The sequence below is a fragment of the Asterias rubens genome, chromosome 5 (assembly GCF_902459465.1).
Source record: "Asterias rubens chromosome 5, eAstRub1.3, whole genome shotgun sequence".
In the NCBI taxonomy this organism is placed as follows: domain Eukaryota; kingdom Metazoa; phylum Echinodermata; class Asteroidea; order Forcipulatida; family Asteriidae; genus Asterias; species Asterias rubens.
In genome coordinates this window covers 15,290,859-15,317,250 of record NC_047066.1, presented here as the reverse complement: position 1 = coordinate 15,317,250, position 26,392 = coordinate 15,290,859, and the positions used below count along the sequence as shown (strand labels likewise).

Genomic DNA, 26,392 nt, shown 5'->3' with positions numbered 1-26,392 from the left:
TACATAGCCATTAATGACAGATGCTGTCATGCCAACACTTCAATTGCGCACTGGTAAAAATGTACACAGTATCTAATATCCTATAGGTTCTGGGTTCTTATACTAGCACTTCATCACACCTCTGAAAAAGCTCATGAATGTTTGTTCCAAATATGATCAACCTTTTCCGGCAAACTTACATTGACGTATCAACAACTTTGTATGGATGTGAGACCAGTGTCATGTTGCGTTCAGCATGTATCTCTTTTTTTTTATTCCTTTGCATACTTTTTTTTTGTGGGGGGGGGGGGGGGGCATAAGACAAAAGTTTGGGACTCAAATGACTGGAAACTGAACCTTTGAACAAAAGCACTCAGCCTTTGTGTGAAAGTGTAATCAATGTAAGATTTGAGCACAGCCAGTATTGATACAAATGGTGTACACATGTTATCTTGCACACATGTAAATAACAGTTTCAATAGCAGATGCAGATATCACACACTTGATATCTCATAAATGTAGGTCAGTTACATGTAAATGGTAAAGGTGTCACTTGTTTATAAATTATTAGCACTCCCCAGGGGTTGCATGGTTTTATTATACTGTGTTTATAATGTGTCCCAAACTCAATATTCTTCCTAAAGGAGAAGGTACACAGGCCTGAAATTACATGGATGCTATGGAGGCCATGGTTTCTGTTGCCCCTGGTCTTGACCTTGGTGCCCCTTCAAAAGTTTCCAGACTTTGATTTACCGTACGAGTGGACGCTCCCTTTGCCAAATGAAAATGGATTATTGCCTATGAATAATTGGCTAGGCTAGAACATAACCTACATTTTATTCTAAAAATGAATGCGTGTGTTGCATTGTTTATGACTGAGACGCCCAGTTTCCGGATCATATTCATTCGTGTGCGTTGTAGTCTTGGTGCTAGACGTTCTCGTTTTCCTTTCACACACGCGCGGCCAACTCACCGAGAAAGAAGTAATTTTCCACGAATTTGATTTCGAGACCTCAAGTTTAGAACTTGAGGTCTCGAAATCAACCATCTAAACGCACACAACTTCGTGTGACAAGGGTGTTTTTTTCTTTCATTATTATCTTGCAAGTTTGATGACCGAATGAGCTCAAATTTTTACAGGTTTGTTATTTTATGCACATGTTGAGATGTACCAACTGTGAAGGCTAGTCTTTGACAAATTACCAATAGTGTCCACTGCCTTTAAGTACATGTACATACATGTGTACCATGTTTACCAGGTCATGCTGGATTTGCCTCTCTCTCTCCAGTGGTCTGTGTAGTGTAATTGTAGCCACTCAGGTTAGTTTCAGCCCCCATGGCATCGCAATGGGATTAGTCTGATTGATTAAAAGCGTCCAGACTTTGAGCTGAAATGACTGTGGGATGCATTTACGATTGCAAACCTAATCTAAAATAATGTTAATATATTATAGTCAGGTAGTCAGCTTACTCCTTGAACTTTGTTGTTGAAATGGCACCGCAAGATTTTCCAGGTAAAGGGGCACTTATTAATATGTAAAATGTATTGAAACTTTAGAAAAAAGGAAACCTTGATAATAAACCACATCAATAGCAGGATTCTCCACAGGATTTTTTTTCAAAACTATGGTGTATTCTGGACCATACACTGTATGCTTGAAATAACAAACCTGTGAAAATATGGGCTCATTTTGTCACCAAGGTATGGTTTTGAATGTCGTTTTCACAAAATGGAACACAAAGACTTTTTATCAGTCATTTAAAGGTCACTCAGTATACTGGAGTTTGTGTATTTTTATCTCACAACAGTATGTGCCTTAACATCTTTACACACCATTGATATCATTGAAGGCAGAGATAAAGTGAGATTATAGGAGAGTTTATAAATGATCAAAGGAGAAAGGTTAATATTTGTACAAGTTTCACCTTTCAAGTAGGACCTACATTACTATAGGTGTATTTTAAACACACAGTGCTTCAGAATTTGCACCCCACAACTTGTGTTGATTTTTTGTTTGTCAACTACAAACCTCGCAGATAATATCCTGTTTTTTGTTCAGCCTTTTGAGTGATCAACATTTGAGATTCCTGCTTTGTAGGCCTATGGGTACATGTAGCTCAGTGCTGCTGGACTGAAATCAAAATTCCCCACTTTGAACCGGACATTATACCTAAACATGAACTGATTTTTACAATCAGTGAAGTTAAAAAGGTTCTTTGAAGTTAAAGATCGCTCACATGTTAGTATAATGGTTCATACAAGAACCTTTTGAGTTACAGCAGAGAGGCTTGTATTGTAATCAGCATTCTCTGTTAACACTAACGGTGGTTTGCTGGCCAAATGTTAGTTAAAACAGTAGTCAAAATGCTCTCATTGAAGTGATCTGACTGGACAGTTCAGTGTTGAAAAGCCTCCCTATATAATATGAAAATATGGGCAAGAGAAAACACTGGACGGAGTAGTGAAATGACCTGTAGAGCTAAATGATGTCTAGTACAACTGGTTCCACTGGGTGGTCATTAAAAAAGTTTTAAGGGAAAACACTGAGAGTGAGCACTGGTTCACGTGTATGTAACCTAAGGCCTAAAAAAAAAATTGTTGGATTACCCTATCCCGACCGACCGTAAAAGTAGCAAAATCTCAGTCGCGTTTTTATTTTTTCTTTGTTTTACACTCGAATTTTGATTTCATGAATATTTTATGCTTACAAAATGGTAGATTTGACACAAATTGTTTTCGGTCGACTACTTACGGTCGACAATAATTATGCAGCAGTCATGGTTTCAACGTTCACATTATGCAACGTACAAAGCCTGTTTACACCAAAACAATTCTTAATGTTTTTGTAAACGTCATCTGATAACGGTTCCTGGTGAAGAACCCGAAAGATAATAAGGTTAAAAAAATATAAACGTTGAAGTTATACTGCAAACCCAAATCAAAACTGATCCACCACCAAGCATCCTCAAATGTTTAGTGACCTTCAGCCATTCAGCGATTGTGCACTTGTTGACTTCTAAAAAAATGCAGTCTCATCATAACTATGTCCATTGTATCCACAAGTTTCTTTTTTAAAGGCAGTGGACACTATTGGTAATTACTCAAAATAAATATTTGCATAAAACCTTTCTTGGTGACGAGTAATGGGGAGAGGTTGATGGTATAAAACGGCTCCCTCTGAACTGCCATAGTTTTCGAAAAAGAAGTAACTTTCCATGAATTTGATTTCGAGACCTCAGATTTAGAACTTGAGGTCTCAAAATCAACCATCTAAACGCACACAACTTTGTGTGACAAGAGTTATTTTTCTTTCATTATTATCTCGCAACTTCGATGACCGATTGAGCTCAAATTTTCACAGGTTTGTTATTTTATGCATATGTTGAGATACACCAACTGTGAAGGCTAGTCTTTAACAATAATAGACACCAATAGTGTCCATGAAATTTCTCAAAAAAGTTTGTTATAAAAAAAAAAATCCCATTAAATAGCCGCTTTAACTGGTCAGTTTCACTCTCATTGGATATATCCTGAACCCAAATGGACCCCAGGAACAACAGGGAAGTAGGTAATTTGTCAGAACCACTTAGAGTTGTCCATCTCCAAGGATGCACCTTGACTCAGTGTGAAACTATATACATTTACTTGTAAAAGGATTTTTGGATCATGGGAGCCAATATCATCGAGCTATACAGTTGAAACTACCTGTATGTTGGCGATATGACCCTAATTGCCATTAAATTAAATTGGCATTGCTAAATGCCCAGGGGTCCGGTTATATTGGCACACAAATTCATCAGTAACTATGGAAATCCCTTACCCTGATGGATTGGAATATTGCTTAGTAGTCTTTGTTACAAATGTTTGAAAATAAGCATCCAGCCAAAAGAGTGGACCCCATAGTTTATTTCTTTTTATGATGGGTTAAGTAACAGTAATTGGAAGAAATATTGGGTGCTCTACTGCTCCAGAACTTTTTCATCAATATGTTTACATATTTTCATGGACTTTTAAACTCTCAAATAGGATTGAAACCAGGATTTTCAGTTAAAGGAACATTACAGAATTGTTTTTGCTAGCAAAAAAGTTGCTGGCAGTGTAAGCACTTTATGTAATCCACCATTACATAAACTGACAAACCTGTAGAAGTTCAAGATCGACGGCCATCTGGGTCTCAAAGAATAGTGAAGTAGATTACAAATTTTGCGTTGCATCGATGCCAAAACAAAAATGAATAAAACGCTCACTGAGCGATAAACTCAAAACACAAAATTAGATTATTTATTTCTCATCAAATATGAAATTTCAGACAGAAATATTTCAACGGATGTTTTCTACTGTCATCATCATTAGACTGTGTATGTGTAAATTTTATGTAAATCTGTGATCTTCACGATTTTTGTTCTTACCAATTCTGTAACATTCCTTTAAAGGGAAGGTACACGTTTGGTACATTGTAATTACTAAAACAAGTATTAGCTTAAAAACTGACTTGGTAACGAGTATTGGAGAGCTGTTGATAGTATAAAACATTGTGGGAAATGACTCCCTCTGAAGTAACGTAGTTTTTGAGAAAGGTAATTTTTCACTAAAATCCTATCTGAAAGCACACAAATTTGTCCAACAAGGGTGTTTTTTTTTTCATAATTTTCTCGCAACTTAGGTGACCAATTGAGCTTGTGTTTTTATGCTTATGAAGTGAGAACACTGGTCTTTGACAATTACCAAACGTGCAACTTGCAAACATGTACAGTGCCTTTAAACTGTAGTGCGTAATACGCAGGCAAAAATAATGTAGGGTCTTGAGCTTCTACACTGCATTGTACGTATGAACATTGATGGAAAATGGAACCTGAATTTTATATTATGTACATGAATCAGAGAGTAGGGTTTTCAGACAATAAAAAGTAATCCATGTTTACAATGTCTTGAATATGACAGGCCTGGAATGTCATCTTTGAGAGGGTAAAACACTTTCCTGAAATTAAAATCCAAAAGCATGAACTTGAGCTTATAAATTAGTACGTTGTGTACTAACTATGGTACAATTTGTTGATTTTCTACTCTAAACTGGATGGCTTTGTTGTTGGTTACCAGGGCAGTTTATTGAGTATGCCTATGGTTTGCCAGTACACAACAAGTGTGGATGAACTTGTATGGAGTGAACCGTGACCCCAATAGACCAAACAGTGTATTGTAAAACCACAGTCAATACATAGCAGCCTATTCCTTGCAGGTTTATTTATTTGCTTTTTCCACTTCGAGTGTAATTTTCTATGCATGCCTCATTTGATTACATGTCAATATGCACCAAGCTTGGTGTCCTGAAGTAATTCTCGCATTATTGATTTCCAATACACCAGCTGAATTGTGCTGACAAGATTAGGTATCAGGATGCGCTATTCAATCAATATCTCTGCACTATATTATGCACAATGAATACTCTGTCCTTGGCATTGCATGTATGAACTTTGTTGTTGCCCTTAACCCTATCTTTTTGAGCTAAATCACCAAAGACTGATCTATTAACCATCCTTCATCCTGTAGTACCACCATTTCCCTTCGCCTCTAAAAATATTTATGGAAATTTATGAAATGAGATTACATACTTGTACAATATGTGGCATATGCCTCATGCCCAATTTGATTGGGTATTTGTAGTATGCAACATGTAAATGTGCAGTATAATACAGTATAGTATACTGTACATGTTATACAAATGTACACAGTTAAAGAAACACGCTGCCTTGGATCGGTCGAGTTGGTCTTTGAAAAGCGTTCTGTAACCGTTTGTTATAAAATCGATATGGTTAGAAAGATGTAAAAGTAGAATACAATGATCTACACAAATATGCCTGGAAATTGCGTGGTTTTCTTTTTACCTCGTCGACTAACATGGTCGGCCATTTATGAAAATGAAAACCGTGCAATTTTGATAATTGTGTGGATCATTATATTCTACTTTTAAAACATCTTTCTAATCATATGCATTTCATAACAAACGGTTTCAAACGCTTTTTATAGACCAACTCGTCTGATCCAAGGCAAAGTTTTCCTTTAATGTATACTACAGTACCAGCCAGGTTCGATATTATCCTACGCAATACATGAACACCAACTTTGAAGGGGGAAACCCTGTTTCAGCCTCAGGACTACAATGTACATGTAGGCAACACGACCCTGGGGACAGTTATGGGTTGACATCCCAAATCATGAAACCAGTGTATACCCCTACAGTATCTTAAAGTGGCTGTCCGGCCTTGTGATATTAGGCAAAATCTCATAAAAATAAATAAATCATATGGCCGACCAGTCTGGTGCCCCGGACTCAAGTTCTGGTGGCTTAAACATTGGGTGGAGGGTTCAAATGCTGGTCACGAAACAAATCCTTGAGAGAGCGCCGCCATGTTAATTCGGAGATGGTTAGTTCAAATCCCACTAGAGTAAAATTGTCTTTGTTCTACATGTATCCCAAATCCTTAGAAATTTACCTAGTCAGGTTTCCCTTAGTGGTGTACTTTTTGATCGCTTTTGATTTGATGAAATAATTTCCTTGTCATTCTGGTTCTGTTCGTTTATGCAGGTGTCGCCGATGGCGTTGGAGGTTGGCGAGACTACGGAATCGATCCCTCCCAGTTCCCGGGTCAGCTCATGAAAGCCTGCGAGAGACTCGTACGACTCGGCAACTTCAATGCACAATCTCCAGTAGCAATCATAGCAACTAGTTATAAAGAACTCTTAGAGAGCAAATCTCCATCTATAGGTAAATTGGCCTTGTTCACACTTGGATTGGAATGTGAGGCTGTCATAATCACATCCTCTGTGGCTTTATCTGTACATGCATCAGTGAGAATCACCGGAAGGTTTAAGCATCGATTCATACATGTACCTGGTTAAAGGCAAAGTATACCTTCGGATTTCGGAACCGTTCGATTGTTTTAATCCTATAGTAACATGTGGAAATTTCACGTTTTTGAGATTTCGCCGGAAGTCCAGAGTGAGTGTGTCCACGCAGAAAAAACGTTTGTACAAGATACACAATCTGAGAACGTTACTGAGTGTCGGAAGTTTACATCTACAATCAGGCATGCAACTCTTCCGCAATTCGTGGAATTCCGTGTTTTTTTGGTTTTTTTTAGCCTTGTACAATCATGTAAAATAAGCCTAGTACATGCTAAAAATGCACCTAAGAGCATAATAAACCTCAACATTTTCTAGGGTACCATTGTTGGTCTCATGTCCCGTGGCGTTTGGGCTGCCTCGCTCCGCACTTGCGTTGTGCCTTTGAAAAAGGCAGTTGCATGCCTGTACAATGTAGCATGCTTTTTTGTGGGCTTACGGTTAGTAGCGCTATGAAATGGAAAAATCGTGCCCTAAGCCCAAAATCAACTGTTAAGCTGCTCTATGAATTTGTGCCTAGATTGTAAAGCCGTATCGGATTTGGCGGCTATAATGACTGTAGTTATAGGGTGTTGCTAGTGCGGTAGTAAGTCCTATACTTGACTTGGCAAACTAGCCTTAGTTACAGCCGCCAATTCAGACGGAGTCTAACACTACCCAAGCCACATGGCTGGTTATTAGGCCAAGGGCTGCGAACAAACCAACTACATAGAAAGGAAATTGTACAGGTTTCATTTCCGTGCTTAAAGGAAGGAACTACATGTCAATATTATGACATATAAAGGAACTGACAACAAACTTATGATCATGTATGGTGCACATTTATAAAGTCATTTTTCAGGTTCCTTGCACGTTTCAAGAACGTTCACACACAAGACCTTTGGGAGTTTAGTAATGCACTTTTAATGATGTTTTAAAAAAAAATTATGCAATTCGCCAGACATACAAGGCCTGAAGGCCACTTCAAGGTGTGGGCTACAATTATTTTTTTCCAGAGGGTGTTGCCACCTACTCCAAGGGCTGAAACAGGGTTACCCCTTTTACAGTCCATACAGATGTAGGCTTGGGTATCATCAGTCCGAAGCCTGGCCAGTAGAGCAGAAAGCACTACCTTCCCAATTTTACGTAGCAAGTGTCACGACCGGGATTCGAACCCACACTCTGATCGATCACCAGAGCTTGAATCCGGTGCTCCTAACCGCTCGGCCACGACAGCTGCAGCTATACAGGAAAAACTCTACATTTCAAGTGATAAACAATAATTTGGGTAAAGAAAGCATCCGTAGATTTCAGAAACAATTAAGATCACTGTTCTTGATATTTGTTGAACTCGGCGTGTCTTTTGTTTCAGCAGAATATGAACATTATTGGAGCAGGGGCTTGGTTTCACAAAATACTATCAGTAAGATTCAGATGAAGGTGAGTTGTCAGTATCACGATGGTGATTTGTGACATCACACTTTGCTTAGCAATTCAGATTGCTTTGCAATTACATGTAGATCAATATTAAATCTTTGTGAAATCGGCCCATATTAATGTTCATCCAGTACTACGTACAAGTTGACCATCCTAACTGCCTAAAGGGCAAATTCTACTTTTGGCGGTTAAACATTTTAAGGGGCACCAAGGCAACGGCCATGGGGCATCGTGCCTACACATGTGGTTGTTAAATCAGCATACAGTTAGGAAAGAAACTCCCATATTGAGATAGAAATTATTCAGTGTTTTTTAGCCTGATACAAGTGTTGACCATTCCTTTACATGTGCATTGTAGCAAAACCCCAAATAGGGTTTTATACGAAAAATATAAATGACCATGTTCACAAGATGGCACTGGATGAAGGTGCCTTATACATGGTTGTTTGCTGCCACATTATAGCTGTGCATCGTTTCATCAGCATTTTATCTTTAGGATGGTGGCGGAATGATGCCAATGCTAGCCTAGTGCGTTTGTTCATCTCTACACAGATACCTCGGTATGATGGAAAGACTTAAACATGTAAATGAGACAGAGAGAGAGTGATTTTTTAATTACTCTTGCCTGTGAGGCAGATTGCATTAGCGATTGTGAAGTGGCACTCATGGGCAAACCACAGTACATTATCTTGTGTCAATAGTTACACTGGCAGCTAGTATAGGCAGCATCACATATCTGTGTCCACTGAATTAAATAGAGCTTTAGTGATGGAAAAGGTGTCGTTAGAATTTTTCACACAGAGCCCCCCCCCCCCCCCCCCCCCCCCAGGAAACACCCAAGTTTCTATGTGACAAATTTTACGAGCGCAAATTGTTTACTTCTCATCTCATGCTTCAGAGTTTTCTCAAGCTTTCACACGACACCGAGTAATGAATTGACCAACATTCCATTAGACAGAAGTGCAAATTACTTGGACCTTTTATTCCTTCTGCCAAAAGACGGCCATTTATAGAAAAATTGCACACAATGTTTTTTATTTAATTTTTTACAAATCACCAGCACAGTGCATGTGGTACAGGCTTCACTTCAATACAAGTATAATTGTGACTTCAAATATTCAAGAATCCAATTCTTCGTACATACATTGGAGACTTTTTGTGTAACTGTAATATGCACTCTTATGTAATATACTTTCATGTACGTACATTGAATGTTCAAGGTACACTATATATTTCCATAGACATTTTACACCTGTACAAATTGTCTTAATTAAAGATGGAAGGTACAACATGTGCCAGATAATGGACTGTAGATTGCATAGACCTAACACATGTACACGGATAGTGTGTTTTTTGCTGTACATATTACAATGCTCAAAGGACCATACTGTTGTCAGGTTGATTTGAAGATCAATGCAGGTTTCCTCAGGCTCGCAAACTACAGTTAATATTCTTTATCCCAAAATTAATAATCTTTATCCCCGATGCAAATTTAACATCTCTTATATCGTTGCGGTACCCGCTGCCAAAACATAGGATTCGAACTGTCTCTAGCTACCGGGAAACCTCGGTAGTCTAGTTGGTAAGACACTGCTCTAGAATTGCAAGGGTCGTGGGTTCGAATCCCACCTGAGTAACATGCCTGTGATATTTTTTTCACAAGACTCGGGAAAGTACTGAGTATACAGTGCTAACACACATTGGTGTATGGGTAAAAACCAAAATTAACATTCTTTATTCCCGATGCAAATTTAACATCTCTTATACCAGTATACAGTGATTCAGTTCACTTTTGAGGTGCACCATTGGTTTCATTACCACAATAAGACTAATCTATTTTTGCTACAATATATTATTTAAATTAAATTATACATTTTAAACTTTAAATTTACATTCATAAATACCTCAGACAGTTTCGCTATTCTTTGTGGTGGAGAGCGCGTCACGTGGGTGTGTATAAACCTTTTGTTTATGACCAGTAAAAAGTGTTAATTCATGGGCGTGACACGGACCTTGCACCTGTTCTTATAAGACAGTTTCTTCATTCCTATTGGTCGAGAGCAACGGCTGAAACAGTTGTGCCACATCACGCGATATGCGCGACGCACACAGCATTCCCTTATAAGGAGTTGTTTACCCAAGGGCGGCGGAGGGCTTTATCATTTCATAGCTGGAGGGGTGTTGTGTTGAAAGAAATCATTTACAATGATAATTTTTGCATTTATTTTACTTTTTTACCAAAAAGTGATGATGTTTTTGACCAAAAAGTCATTTATGAATGGGAATTAAAGTGTGTTTAATCGGTTTCCAACTAGTGGTTTAAACCCGCCGAGGCCTGGTTCTTTATAATTTACCTCGACTTCGTCTCGTTAAAAAGATTTGCTGGTAGGCATACACTACACATGTTCGAGAGCATCACGTTAGATTCAGAAAAAGCTCCTAGGCCAGTCATTTTGAAAAGATGGAGTAAAAAAAAAAAAAAAAATCCCCCACAAAAAGGATGCGGGCGGGGACGATCAACTATTTTTTATTTTTATTGTGCCTTGGGGTTTACAAGGTGATGCAGCGCAATCTGCAGCCAACCTTGCTAGAAACACTGCGGCAAGCTCTTCTTTACAATATATCTTTTTGAGTGCATTACACAACTTAGTGGATCTATGGCTTAATGTCCCATGAAGGTCAATACAATTGTGGTGAAGTGTCTTGCTCAAAGACACAAGTGCCTTGACATGCTTTAAATGAACAGAACCCACACTCTGGTGACACCAGAACTTGAGTTCCTGCAATAAATGACCGCTGAGCCGTGACAGTCTCTACTCTTTCCAATGTAATTCCTGACTTTCATAAAGGGCAAATTTCTCAGGAAGTTTTCTGAAAAATTTCTGGAAAGTTGGCCCTTTGCGGCGTGTTGTGGCTAAGCGATTAAGAGCACCTGACAGTGCTCTGTTGTTTTTGATCAGGAGAGTTCCAGTTTACACTAAGTAGGACACTTTTTACCATGCAGACCCCATTGACACTGATCTCTAAGCAAAGAGGTTCTTCTGGGGACAAGTGTTCTGTCACTGGCTGCTGACTGGGGACAAGTGTTCTGTCTCTGGCTGCTGACTGGGGACAAGTGTTCTGTCTCTGGCTGCTGACTGGGGACAAGTGTTCTGTCTCTGGCTACTGACTGGGGACAAGTGTTCTGTCTCTGGCTGCTGACTGGGGACAAGTGTTCTGTCTCTGGCTGCTGACTGGGGACAAGTGTTCTGTCTCTGGCTGCTGACTGGGGACAAGTGTTCTGTCTCTGGCTTCTGACTGGGGACAAGTGTTCTGTCTCTGGCTGCTGACTGGGGACAAGTGTTCTGTCTCTGGCTGCTGACTTGGGACAAGGGTTCTGTCTCTGGCTGCGTCTGTCACTGGCTGCTGACCGGGGACAAGTGTTCTGTCACTGGCTGCTGAATGCGCCGCAGCACCTTATGAGCCTTCACAAGTCACAAGGTGCAACATAAATTGGTCCCATATTTCATAATGTACCTTGTAAGACTGAGTTTTATTTTTTGAATTTCCTTAGAAAATTTTGGAAAGTAGCATTTTCCTTGCAATTTTAAAAAGATCCAATACAGCATCATAGCATAAGTGTGCATATTTCTTTTGAAATTAACCACAAATGTACAATAGTCATTGGGTTACAGTAGAGTTGTTATTTACCCCAGGCATCATATAAAGGAGTCGTTTTCTAGTAGTGTTAAATTAACTGGCAATGAACAGCGTAAAGTGTGTACAGTACTTGAATCCAGACAAATGGAGGAGATTTTATCAAACCAGATACATGTTAGTGCTCATAGATTGAACTATTGAAGTCCCCTAACTGCATCTAGCTAAATAACGAAAGCCCAATCTTCTTTGGACTTAAAATTGGTAAAAAACCCATGCTCGGTTAGTTTACCCAAATTAAGTCCAATGCGAACAGGGCTTTTGACTGTTTTACTATTTTTGCAAGGTACATGTAGCCTTTTCCTTGCAATTGGCTACCCTTGCTGAAGATCAAAACAGCATCACAGCGCGAGTGAATTTTTCATTCGAAATTAACCACAAATCTAAAATGGTCATTGGGTTACAGTAGAGTTGTTATTTACCCCAGGCATGTCCTGAGGTTGAATATCATATAGGAGTCGGATTTCTAGTAGTGTTTAATTAACTGGCAATGACCAGCGTTAAATGTGTTCAGTACTTGAATCCAGACAAATAGAAGAGATTCTATCAATAAACCTATCCATGTCAGTGCTCATAGATTGGACTATTAAAGGCGCTGAACACGATTGGTAATTGTCAAAGACCAGTATTCTCACTTGGTGTATCCCAACGGGTCTGTGAAAATTTGGACTCAATTGGTTATTGAGGTTGCAAGAAAACGATGAAAGAATTTAAAACACCCTTGTTGTACCAATAAGTGTGCTTTCAGATAGGAGTAAAAGGCTTCTGGCCAGAAGTCTTTTATTATTTTAGTGTTAAATTACATCTTTTTCAAAAACTAGGTTACTTCGGAGAGCCGTTTCCCACAATGTTTTAAACTATCAACAGCTCTCCTCCATTACTCATTACCAAGTAAGTTTTTATGCTATTTTGAGTAATTATCAAATGTGTCCAGTGCCTTTAAAGTCTACTACTGCATCTAGCCCAAACGAATGAAAGCCCAATCTTCCCTCTGACACTGCTGAGTGATCATCCAGGGGTGTTTTTGTTTTTAGAGCGAGGAAGAAACTCAAGCCCCCCCCCCCCCAATTTTAAAATGAAAATCTCAAGCAATAAATCACTGTCAGATGATGAGCAGGGACTGAGTGGAAATTCTGGCATGTCTTGAATTGTACAAGGCATTATTAAAATCCTTTCAATGGTGAAGTTGGATGTATACTCTATCTTTACCTTGGTGTAGACTGCAGTATGGCCGGGTGGGGGGCTGTGGATGCTGTGCATGAAATATTTTGAAAGTAAATCTAAAAAAAAATGTGATTTGAACTGCACAAAATCTGGAAAGCTAAATAAAGGGAAGGTGTACACCTTTGGTAATCACCTGGGCCCAATTTCATAGAGCTGCTAAGCACAAAAATTTGCTTAGCATGACATTTCTGTCTTGATGAAAACAGGATTACCAACCATATTACACATGATTTTCTGGATAAGCAAACAACAGCTAAATACCAGTAACAAGCAATATGCAACAAATTAAAATTTGGTTGGTAAACCTGTTGTTATCCAGGAAAAAATTTCATGCTAAGCAAATTTGTGTGCTTAGCAGCTCTATGAAATTGGGCTCTGATCACTCTTAAAATAAAAAAATGCCAATAAGAACTTGCTATGTAAAGAAGCCTACAGAAGCTTGGATATTATAAAGCATGTTGTTAAACAGTTCACTCCGAAATAATGTGGTAAATGTAAAATGATATCAGTTTATACATATCCCCACAATTTGAATGATTGTTTGTTCTGTATTGACCCAATTCACCTGACGTCATCATCAGAATAGTCTTGGATGCGCCATTTTGGTGGTCAATGTCAACGTGTGTTATTCAGTTACATGTGAGTGCGCATTTTAGGCGACGCGGTGTTTACACGTAAACCTGTTGACCACCAACATGGTGAGCATGGCATTAGTCGCCATGTGTGACGCACGCGCAAGGGGTCAATAGGGATTATTTTCCTGCGCGGACATTTCCACTCCGGATTTTAGGCAATATATCAAAAACATGACCACCTTTTGGTTTTACTGTGTGGCCTACAGGGTACATTTTAGTATATGATTAAAACAATCAAACGGTTTGAAGGAACAAAGGTACATGTATATTGCCTTCAAAGGGAAGGTACACATTTGGTAAATGTCAAAGACCAGTCTTCCAACTTGGTGTATCCCATCATATGCATGAAATAACCAGCCTGTGAAAATTTGGGCTCAATCGGTCATCGAAGTTGCGAGAAAATGATGAAAGAAAAAACACCCGTTGGACTAATTTGTGTGCTTTCAGATAGGAATAAAAGATTTCTAGCTAGAAGTGATTTATTATTTTAGTGAGAAATAACCTCTTTCTCAAAAACTACATTACTTTAGAGGGAGTCGTTTCCCACAATGTTTTATACTATCAACAGCTCTCCAATGCTTGTTACCAAGTAAGTTTTTAAGTTAATATTTGTTTTGAGTAATTATCAAACGTGTACACTGTACCTTCCCTTTAATTATATTTTCACCTGACTTGTATTTTGTAAACTTTCTTCTATTTCTTTTTCAGTAACATCTTTGTTTACTGTTTTCACACCTACAGGTAGCAGTACAGCTTGTATAATAATAATCGATAATGAGAAGCAGACATTACACTCAGCCAATCTAGGAGACTCAGGTTTTCTGGTTGTGCGAGGGGGTAAGGTAGTGCATCGATCGGAGGAACAGCAACATTACTTCAATACACCCTTCCAGCTATCTATAGCGCCACCAGGGTTGAACACAATTCTTAGTGACAGGTATGTTTGAGCTAGACTGGGCCCCTGTCTCTATCCGCTAGGATAAAGACAGGTATCTGCTTTTCAGAACCAGTGATTTCATTGGATGCAATCATCTCATTGGATAAATCTGCAGTGACGTAAGCTTTCTATGTCTGTGTTTTGATTGGTCCGAGGTGACATTTGGCAGCTGCACTTGCGGTCGTCTGCATATGAATCTAGGTGAAAGGTGCAAATGGACGGGGATTGACCTAGGCTAGAGGCCACTCTATGGCGTAATTCACAAGCCTCGAAGTGTGACGTCAGATGTTCAGGCTATGTGTTAGAGTAGGCCCCTGTCTTTATCCGCAAGGATAAAGACTGGTCCCCCGTCGCTGGATCCAGTGATTCCATTGGATACAATGATATCATTGGATCCGTGCAGTGACATGAGCTTTCCATGCCCGAACAGTACATGCAGTACTGCCGCCTGTCGTTGCGTATCTCAATGTGAAATGAGGGAGGTCAAAGGTCAAACTACACGCCAGTTTTTGATGCTGGTCTCTGGTGTTATTCACAAGCCTCGAAGAATGGCGTCAGACGTTCAGGCTAGCTATGTTTGAGCCTACTGTTTGTGTTTAATGGTCTCAACCGGAGACTTTAGAACGCTAGGTGGCAGCAGACTTACTAGGTATATTTTCATTGTTTGCTTTGTTCTAAGCATGCGCACATTTCCAAGAACAATGGATTTACGAGGTAAGTCTGCTGCCACCTAGCGTTCCAAAGGTAACTCATTGACAGTTGCTACAATCATTGCCATTTAGCGCTATTTACATAGGTTGCCATGGATGGCTTGTGTGTAAAGCGGTAGCCTCACCATTGGTTATATTCCTGGCTAAAGGCCATGCATGTGAGCACTGGTTTTCTTCAGGCCCTCCGGTTTTCCTCCCGGAAAAAACATAAGACACTTTCAAAGCATCTGTGCTAACATTTGGTTGACGTGCCAACCAGCGCGGGGTGTTTTAAACAATATATTATCTATAGTGCTGGTATCCATGATAATTTGACAAGAAAAAAGTTCAAACATAACATAGAAATTATAGAATAAATCTAATTTAAACATTAGAGATTTTAGGAGTTTTACATTGATTGATTGATTTGTTTTGTGTTTTAGTCCCGAGTCTGCTTCGAGTTCAAGCGTCCCAATCAAAGTTGGCGACATAGTCCTGATGGCCACTGATGGCTTGTTTGATAACATGCCAGAGAGTCTGATTCTAAAGGAACTAGCCAAAATCAAGGTAGGATGGGAGGGATGAGATTTTGGATAGGGTGGGGGTAAAGGCCCGGTCAAACAGGCCCCGATAACGAGAACGAAAAACGAGAATGTTAAAAATGCACGCCCCCCGATTGGTTGAATAAGCGTGTGCGTATTCTGCGTGGAGCAATTCAACCAATCAAGGGCATGCATTTTTATCGTTCGTGTTTTCGTTCTCGTTATCGGAGCCTGTGTGACCGGGCCTTTAAAGGCTATGGCGGGGAGGGGAGGGGGTGGGTACCGATGAGGGCATGTACTGGTGAAGGCATAACCGGATGTACCGGTGAGGGCACAACCAGAGCTAAATGCTGATCTTTGGTCATGCTGGTGCTAGATTGTGGAAAGGAGAATCCACTGAAGCTCATAGTACATTCTGGGTGCGTTCGTTTAGCTTCCCTGGGTCTACCCCGCGGTGCTCACTCGGGTGAGCCCCTGACAATAGCTAAACGAACGATCACTCACCGCTCTTCATGCACCTGGGGCCAACCCCCAAGTGACCCACTCCACAACAGGGCACTGGGGTTGACCGGGGTTGACCAGGGTGAGCCCCTGGAATGACGTCAAAGCTATTCTAACGCACCGGGGGAAGACCTGGGTTGACCTAGGGAAGCTAAACAAACGCACGCATTGGTACTCATTGGTGTTGACATTTTTTATTTGGCTAGTCTCGTAAATTGTTAAGGAAACCGGTTTTGGGGTTCCTATGGTCAATGTTCTGGGAGTAACAGTGGTGTGAAATCATTAAACTTCATGCCTCATATTTTGTAAATTTGCCTTCAACATGCAAGGTTTTTATGTACTGTGAATTTAATTTCTATTTTATATGTGCATTTGATTTGTATTTATGTGCATTTAAACATATGAGTTATATATTTTTTAAACTGTATTATGTGCATTTTTATTGTATTTATGTGCATTTGAATTTATGTGTTATGTTTTTAAACTATATTGACGTGCATTTGATTTGTATTTGTACATTTAAATTAATGTGTTATATTAACTGTATTACATGTTTATTTATGGGCATTTGAATTGTATTTATGTGCATTTTGGTTTTATGTGATTACAGTGTACAATGCACATGTACATGTATGTATACTTAACACAGTGTGCATTTAAACAACATTTTTGTGCATTTGATTTGTATTTGTTTATTCAATATATACTGATCAATTCCTGATTAATCATGTAATTGTTTTACTACCTTGCAACATTGTCTATCAATCACTGTCAATTTATGATTGTATTATACTTTTTTATTATGATTAAATCATCCTTTGTGATTACATGTCGCATAATCCCCCCCCCCGCCCCATTTTCGAAAGGACTCTATTGCAAAACGAGTGAATCACAAAACTGAATTTGACCTTGGATCCCCCTCATTAAAATCACAAAGGTATTGTGGACTAACATACCTTTATTAAAGACCTTTTAAGATAAGATGTAAGTTATAGATAAGAAAGGGGAAATTAAAACTGGGCTTGATTCAAACAGTACAGACAAAAACACTAGAAATTGTTTATAACAATAAACAGATTAATTTATAAAAAGAAACAGTTTCAATGAGAACATTGACAATTTGGTTTTTAAGTCGTGTGTACAAGGGTAGCAGGCCTAGTTATTTTTTATAGATGATAATTTACAGTTCTCACTATTATCGTCTTTACTTAAACTTGTTTGTGCGTTTTATTTTGTCCAGGATGAAACCTTAGGTAGTATGCAAAGTGCGGTCAATGCGATTGCAGAGAGGGCGAGGGAGTTTGCGTACGACCCTAACTATATGTCACCGTTTGCTGAGCATGCTAGGGAGAATGGCATGGAATTCTTAGGTATGTATTGGAATGGACATGGGTTAAAGCACAGGGACAGCATTGGTAAACCTGTCAAAGACCCAATTTCTTAGCACTGCTTAACGGTAAGCAAATTTTCGCGCTTACTGAAGCAAAAAAAATTGCTAAGATGTAAACGTATTTCACAGGTTAGCAAGAAAACTTGGCGGCCATCTTGCACGTTCACCATTGCTTACCATCTTGCTTACTGTTAGCAGTGCTATGAAATGAAAATCGTACAGCAAGCACAAAACTGGTCATTAAGCAGCTCTGTAAAATTGGGGCCAGTAGCCGTACTTTATGTTACTGACATAAAACATGTATGAAATAAGCCTGTTGATAGTTTTAAAGTTCAATCAGTCACCAGAGAGTCACACAAAAATAGTGAAAAAAACAAAAAAAAATTGGGTTTTCACCATTTCCAAACATTTTGTTTTGGACAAGCTGAAAGAATCTTCATGTTTATAACATTATAGTTTAAAAATATTTGAAGAGAGGTTTTCCACTGTGACCATCTTTTATACCATTGACCATACCTGTACATGTATGTAAGTTGTGTGCAAATCTATGTACATTTGTATAGAGTCTGTACTTTTGTTTGTTATAGCCCTTAGGAAACAAGGCATAGACGGTAGAAACATGAAATGAAGTCTGGATCAAATTATGTGAATGGTGCATTAATTATCTTTGCTCATTAGGCACACTGAAACCATTCCTTGAATTTCTCAATTAAATGTGGAACTCAAGCGGGTTCCTCAAAACATGGTCACCTTCCGGGTCCTTGCAGAATGCGTTATACACCTGTATGAGGAGAAGCAAATAATGGTTAAAAAACAATATAAAGCATTTAAGGGGCACAAAGGGGTTTATCAAAATACTATCATCTCAGCCCTCACAGATTCCCATTTGTGCACTTGGTTGAAGAGAGAAAATTATTAATATCAAAGTCTAATAGCGCATGTCTACATGTACCAACAAGGTACATGCACTCCAGGCGCTTTAGTATATATTTTTACAGAAAGATAATAGGTCATTGAAGTTATGGATTATGAGATCCAATGGGAGACTTTCTGGGACGATAGAGGGCAGCAGACTTACCGGGTAAATCCATTGTTCTCAGAATAATTCGCATGTTCAGAACTACGTAAACAATGGAAATTTACCCGGTATGTCTGCTGCCACCTAGCATTGGAAAGTCTCCTATTATGAAGCACCTTAAAATGGTTTACAAGCATTTACTGTACGGTATACAGCGTACACAGTAACCAATGACCTACATGTGCATGAGTTTGATTCAAACCTACGTTGTGATGACTGAGGTTTGTGCTTAAATCAGCTCTATGAAACTGGGCCCAGGTTAGAGACGTCTTAGTTGTTTTTCCCATTTTTATAAAAACTCTATCTTCTGGGGAAATGAGTGGATCACAAAATTGATTTTGACGTTGGAGCCCCTCTTTAACGATGATTCACAGTTCTGTCATTCCTTCCCTTCACACATTTATTTTTCAATCAAACAGTCTTTGTAGAAAAATCATAAAAGTGAAGTGAGGTGGTCTTGCCATCAAATAAACAGTCGATACTGATTTATGTTTCATCAGTAATTGTGCACATTTTAAGTGCGTACTCCGAATTAGGTATAATCAAAATTAGAGCTCTGTTCATTTTTTTATGAACAAGGCAATATTTCAAATGGGACTATTTCCTAAAAACAAAAAATAGGTCGGACCCTAATCAAGAGAGTAGTGGAGTATTTCAAGTGATGAAATGTACATGTACATGTATGTCGGGCCAATTGATACAAGCATGGAATATAGTTTATTGCTCCATGATACAAGTATCAGGTTCATATAAACTAAAGCTTTTGAGATTGTTTTTCCATTTATTGTGGAAGACTCTTGTTAATGATCCTTGAGTGAAGTGTCTGCTACAGCTTAAGTGGCTGTCGGGCAAGCGTCCCAGGGAAGCTTTTAAGAGGAACTTCCTGATATTTCTCATGGTTGGCAGTATAGGGGAGTCCCCTTCATGACGCATGAATATGCAGTCAATTACTCATTACAGTCCCATGACTGATTTCCAGTTCCTTAAAGGGACGGCAAAACCTTTTAGAATGACATCTACAGGCTTTGACTTTGTTACTTGCTAAAAACACAAGAAAGCTTTGGGCTAGTTAAAATTGGCTCTCTAAAATTGGAAACCTGTAAACAAGTGTGCTTGCTATGTGAACCAGAAATGCAAGGGTTCAATCTCACCATACTCAACCCCCTTAAGTATTCTTGGTACCTTTAGGTGCACTGCCACAAGTCAAAATGTTGTTAACATCGGATACATGTAGTATGCAAACAAGTTGTGCATTATTTGTTATAATAAATTTTATAACAACATTTCTGTAGTGGCAAAATGAAAATTAGAGACTAAAACAAGGCTAGTAGAAAATGTGGAAATTTACCTTTATGAAGGAACTACATAAGTAGTCGTGCTCCTTTAAAACACAGTCATAGAAGAACTGTTTTTGAACTATTGACCAACAAGTTAAGTTCTTGAAATTGTTACAAGCTGTACAATTAAACCTTTCCCCTGATTTGTGTCTGCACATTATCTTGACTCTTGTGGGGGAACAAACCAAGCTAGAAATATCTCTGGAAATTAAACGGCATATCAAGGTACTATTTACTCTAGGTACACTTCTTTAATGGCATGAACTGATCAAGCTTCAGTAGACCAACACTGCCGGTGCTTAATGGACATCAATCATTTTCTGCCAATTCATTACTCGTCAGATGAAAACGTGTAGTCTGTTTAGAAGCTGTAGTGTTCTCATTAAAGGGAATGTACACAACATCTACTCCAATAATTTTATGTGTCTGTTTTTCTTTGTGTTGTGTTTTGTTTTTGTTTTGGTTTTGGTTTTACTGCGCCTTGAACACCCAGCAGGGTGGATAGGCCTATGTGCGCATTACAAGTCTTATTATTATTATTATTATTATTATTATTATTATTATTAAAGCTTGATTTTGGCGAGACAATTCACAAGACCACTGGGCTCGTACATGTAGTGGAGAATTCCCACTGGACCAGCCTGCACATGCTAACTGGTATTTCATAACTGTGGAGCCTAACACATAGGAACATTGACTCTACCTGAATCATTATGGTCGAACAAGGATTATTGTCATGATGACCTCAGATGTTATTGTGCAATGTATATGGGGAGTTATAAGAGGCGCCATTCCACTTACATGTAATGCCAAGAACAGACATTGACAATCAGGCCTGATACTTCATGGAGGCAACAAAAGCGATTGCCTCGGTGCCCCCTGATCATTGCCTTGGTGCCCTTGAAATGCTATAGACCCCTTGCAATACGTGCAGCGTGCTCACATCATGTGCCTATCCTGGGTGTCATTTTAGGTGTCAAAATCGTATACAAACATGCACAAAAGAGAGTTGGCACCCAAAATTACGCGCATTGTTCGGAGGCTAAAATTGTGTAAGAAGTCAATATCTCCCCTTGCATAACGCGAAACGCTACATGTGCGCTGAGGTCAGGTGCACGTTTTTACGCCCAGAGAACGGCTACTGTCCAATGATCTGCCTCCTTTTTGAGAGAGTGGCGTCATGCAATGGGTCTATAGTCAAAATTAACAATTTCCTCATAGGGTGCCCTATAAAGAAATGCCTTGGTGCCCCTGCGCTTTTGAAAATGCAGCATAAAGGCCTGAAAAATGTGTGTTGTATTGTTGTACTACAATGTCCCTTTTGCTCTCACTTTTCATGCTTTTCAAGCTTTTCACTTTTGCCGAATCTCACCCCTTATTGCTGCATCCCTTTAATGGTTGGTTTGAGAAATTCTACGGCACTAGAGTCAACCCATTAACAATGATTAACGTAGATTATAACTTCACTGCAGTGTGGAGAGCATGGATAATGACACAGTTCAGAGTTACCATGCATTGTTGGTACTTGTAATTGCTCAAATTGGAAGTAATAACACTTAAAGTACTTTGACGAGAAGAATGACAAATGCAGCCAGGCCCTTTAAGCACAAAAAAACATATACATGTATGGCTGGTGTCCTGCTCATTTCTGCTAAGCAAGAAATTGTTAAGCACTATTTGGGGTTTAGGCAGCTGTACATGTACATGTATGTGGGTCCTGGATGTCTGTCTTCAGCTCGCTGAATGTCTGAATGAGAAATGAAATGATAAGTAGGCATGTCATGGCTGAGTGGTCTAGAGCAATCGACTCAAGTTCTTGGTCCAATTTCATGGCTCTGCTTACATGAAATTTGTGCTTACTACACCAAATGTGGGCAATTTGTTGGTATAAAGCGACCCGTAGTATGATGATAATAATAATAACAATAATAACAGGTATTTAGAAACGCTCCCCATAGAAAACTATATCACAGCGCTTACAAAAACTGAAAATGCACAATAAAACAACAACAACTTATCGAAAAAGCTACATACACAATGTTTGAAAAGCATGAGAAAAAGAGAAAAGCTTAAACAGGGAAGAGATGTGTTTTCAGAAGTTTTTTGAATTGGTCAGTGGATTTAGCGGCTTTAATGAAAGAAGGGATGTTGTTCCATTCTGTGGATGCAGTTACAGTGAATGTGCGATTGCCAGATTTGCTGCGGGTCCTAGGAATGGTAACAAGCCACTTGTACTAAGTGTATTTTGGTATCAGCCACTTGTGGCCACTTTAGGCATTTGTTTTTAAAACTTGAGGGTGGCAATGAATGTACCCCTCCAACAACCATGAAGTGCATACATGTAAATGTACATGTACATGTATTACCTTTGAAGGGGTGTGCATAACTTTGGTAATACATACAAGTAGTGAAAATGTATTTGTTTAAAGATATTTTCCCATAAAATAACATTGGACATGTTGAATACACAGATGGTCATGATAGAAAATGACCCGAAAATTTGTTTTGCCCAACTCAAATCAAATTAGTATTAGAGTCCAGAATCTAGTTTTGGGAACACCGAAAACAGTGATGGGATTTTTTACTATTTTCTTGTTACTCCGATGACTGATTAATTAAAGACACTGGACACTCTTGGTAAATGTCAAAGACCAGTCTTCTCACTTGGTGTACTTCAACATATGCATAAAGTAACAAACCTGTGAAAATGTTAACTCAATTGGTCGTCGAAGTTGCGAGATAACAATGAAAGAAAAAACACACTTGTCACACAAAGTTGTGTGCTTTCAGATGCTTGATTTCGAGACCTCAAAATCTAATTCTGAAGTCTCGAAATCAAATTCGTGGAAAATGACTTCTTTCTCGAAAACTAAGTTACTTCAGAGAGAGCCGTTACTCACAATGTTTTATACTATAATCGTTACCAAGTAAGGTTTTATGCTAATCATTATTTTGAGTATTACCAATAGTGTCCACTGCCTTTAAGCTTAAACTTTCACATACCGTGGGTTGTGTAGAGTGCGGATACTGGTCTTTGACAATAACAAATGTTTGCCGTATGTTTCAAATAAAAATAAAATATCCAAATCAGAAATTTGTCTTGGACCTAACTTCATGGTGTGACTTTGTAAAAAGGATCCTTAGTAACAGCTGTTGTAATCCTACGAAGAACCCAAACACTTGTCAAATGACATTTTGCTGATAGTAATATGAGCTGTTATTATTATCATGACCTTCAATTGATGGATGAAGTGACATGGGAAATAACTTGAACATGTGTGCAAAGTGCAGATCCTGTGTTGTTTCAAATGCTTCCAGATTTGACAAACACCAAGGGATGCACATCACAGACAAACAATCTGTTGTGTTTTCTTTATACAGCTAGTTTTGCAACTTTTAAAGGTAAAGGATATGCATAATATTGGTAATATTGAAAATATGAATGTTCCGCTGTATGCATAACTTGTACATTGTGTGTATGTACATGGTATGAAGATGGTCTTGGTAGAAAAGTTCCCATGAAATATTTGTGCATGAAATGCTCCAGCTTGTGAGAATATGAGTACAACAATTATTGGTTGGTCATGATTATTATAGCATATTTTTGGTTAAGGGTAGGCCTGTCTGCTTTGTGTTTTGAAATGGAAAGGGCAGTGCAGGGCACCAAGACATTTTCTCCTCGGTAAAAGGCACCCTATGAGGAAACTGTAAGTTTCTATTGGAGCATTTCAAGGGCACCAAGGCAATAACCAGGGGGCGTGGAGACAATCGCCTTCATTGCTTCTGTGACGTATCAGGCATGCAAGGGATTCTAAACAGTGACTAGTGACCTTACTTGTACGAATCCAGATATTTGAAAACAGAAATAAAAGAACAAAGGTAAACTGGATAAACTGTCCAAGATATTTCTGAACTTTATAAAATACCTTTAATCAATTCTATGTTTTGTTTTACTTCTTGTGTTTCTTCTGCAGGAGGAAAACCAGATGACATCACTGTAATACTCTCAGCTGTCTGCTATGCACATGAAGAGTCATCATAGCACACAGCCCAAGGCTACACCCATAGCTCTATTTCTTGCTGTGGGCAATCTAGTTTCCTGTACGCAGTTATAGCACCTGTACATGTACATGTATGGGGCCAGACTAAAAATGTACTTTCAACCTCGGTCTGGGCTGTATACATTGTACATTTGCGGGGTTGCAAAGCAAAATGGCCACTACTGTACATGATGAATGTCTATTGGCTGCGCACTTTATCTTCTGTGTGTGATTTGGCGTGAGGTATAAAATGTACATAAGGAACTCAAGAGATTCAACATCATTATTTTATGTATGTTCTCCCCACATATTTAACCATCTACTGTATTGGATTGAGAAGGGTACAGTATAAAGGACAATGGGTTGTGCGGTGTACTAAACATATTTACCAACATAACTGAAGCCTTTTGGGTGGATTCGACTCCCAAACCAAGTAGTATTTGCAGGAGGTCAGGCTAACCAAATCATAGCAGAGTCTTGAGTATATACATTTTGGATTACTGGAGTCCTTAAGAGCTGTCGTTGAGGTTGGACAGGGCCTGGCCTGTTTTCCACCAGCTTGCAAAACAGACTTACTCCAACGGGCTTACTCCAACAGGACATTTATTATGTTATGTAAATGTAAAAAGTGTACTCCAACAAGCTTACTCCGTCGGGGTTCTCCAAACGGGCTTGCCCTAACAGGCTTGCCCCAACACAGGCTTGCCCCAATAGGCTTCTTTCAACAGGCTTGCCCCAATAGGCTTGCCCCAATAGGCTTCTTTCAACAGGCTTTCCCCAAAAGACTTGTCCCAGTAGGCTTGCCCCAGTAGGCTTGCTCCAATATGTTTACTCCAACAGACCTTGCTCCAAGTTACTTGCTCAAACAGGCTTTGACCAGCATACATGTTTAGTCAAGACTTGTACTCCAACAGACTTATTCCAACAGGCTTGTGGACCAACCTACTGTACTTGAATGCTGTTCAGTCTAGTTCCCAACCTCTTGCTCATCCAAACTGAGCAAACTTACATGTACATGTATATGATCCCATTTGTAACCAACAGTAGATGATTACCCGCCTGTTCCTGTATTATCCTGTAGGGTAGCCATTTCCTAAACGGTGACTCCGGCTACAGCTATGGCTAGTTAGCTACGTCTGCCTATTCTTCAACACTGGCAGATACGCTGATCTAGCCGTAGCTGTAGCCGAAGTCGCCGTTTTGGACACGGCCTGACTTTGTGAAGTGAATAACAATCTAGATATGCATGACATGGTGACCATTTTGGTGGGTGTGCGTGTAAGTGTGTGAGTAGGAAAATGGACTGAATGTGATGTTTGTTTTCTCAGGTTATACTAGTCTACACTTTAATCAGCCTGTATTTTTTTCCCCTATGGGGAAGCACTAATTTAATGAAGAGGTCTGTACTAGTAGAGGTACAATCATAAATATATATAATAAATAGCATACTATCGACATACATAGCCTTTCACTAAGCTATTAAGTAATGGGAGACTTTTGGGGGATTAAAGTAGGTGGCAGCAGACTGCCCGGGTAAATCCATTATTCATTTTATAACATACACATGGCCACTCCAGACCATTGGAATTATACCTGATACATGTACATGTACATGTGTATGTCTGCTGCATAGAGTTATACATAAGAACTAATAGAGGGCGCAAAGGCCTATATACGCGACCGGGCATGCGCGCAGACGGCCATTTTCTAAGTTGACAAAACAGGCATCTCACAACGTGTGTTTGTGCGGCCATTTGGTAAGTTGACAAAACAGCATCGCGTCAGTGTTCAATAAACACAAACTCCAGCGTGTACTTCATATTCAACGCGCGTGCAGAATGGCGCGTGTGTTTCCTTGTGGTCCCATCGCGTTTGTGCAAGAAGCATCACCACTGCGCCCTCTAGTTCTTATATATAACTCTATGGTCTGCTGCCACCTATTTATACAGTGTCTCCCACATGTGGTGGGTGGGGCAGGATGGGGTGTGAGAGGTTCACCAGGTATTTGTAGGGTTGGGGGCTGGGGT

At 39.3% G+C, this 26,392-nt stretch overlaps 1 protein-coding gene across 1 annotated transcript in view; it reads left to right on the top strand.

Moving 5' to 3' along the window:
- LOC117290547 (protein phosphatase PTC7 homolog) overlaps nt 1-26,108 on the top strand; it is a 30,077-nt gene extending 3,969 nt beyond the window's left edge. Inside the window, exons 2-6 of the mRNA XM_033771983.1 lie at nt 6,564-6,743; nt 14,593-14,788; nt 15,921-16,044; nt 17,761-17,890; nt 24,300-26,108. Coding sequence (XP_033627874.1) covers nt 6,564-6,743; nt 14,593-14,788; nt 15,921-16,044; nt 17,761-17,890; nt 24,300-24,367 — 698 coding nt within the window. The 3' untranslated portion in view covers nt 24,368-26,108. The remainder of the gene's footprint in view (nt 1-6,563; nt 6,744-14,592; nt 14,789-15,920; nt 16,045-17,760; nt 17,891-24,299) is intronic.
- The last annotated feature ends 284 nt before the right edge of the window (nt 26,109-26,392 follow it).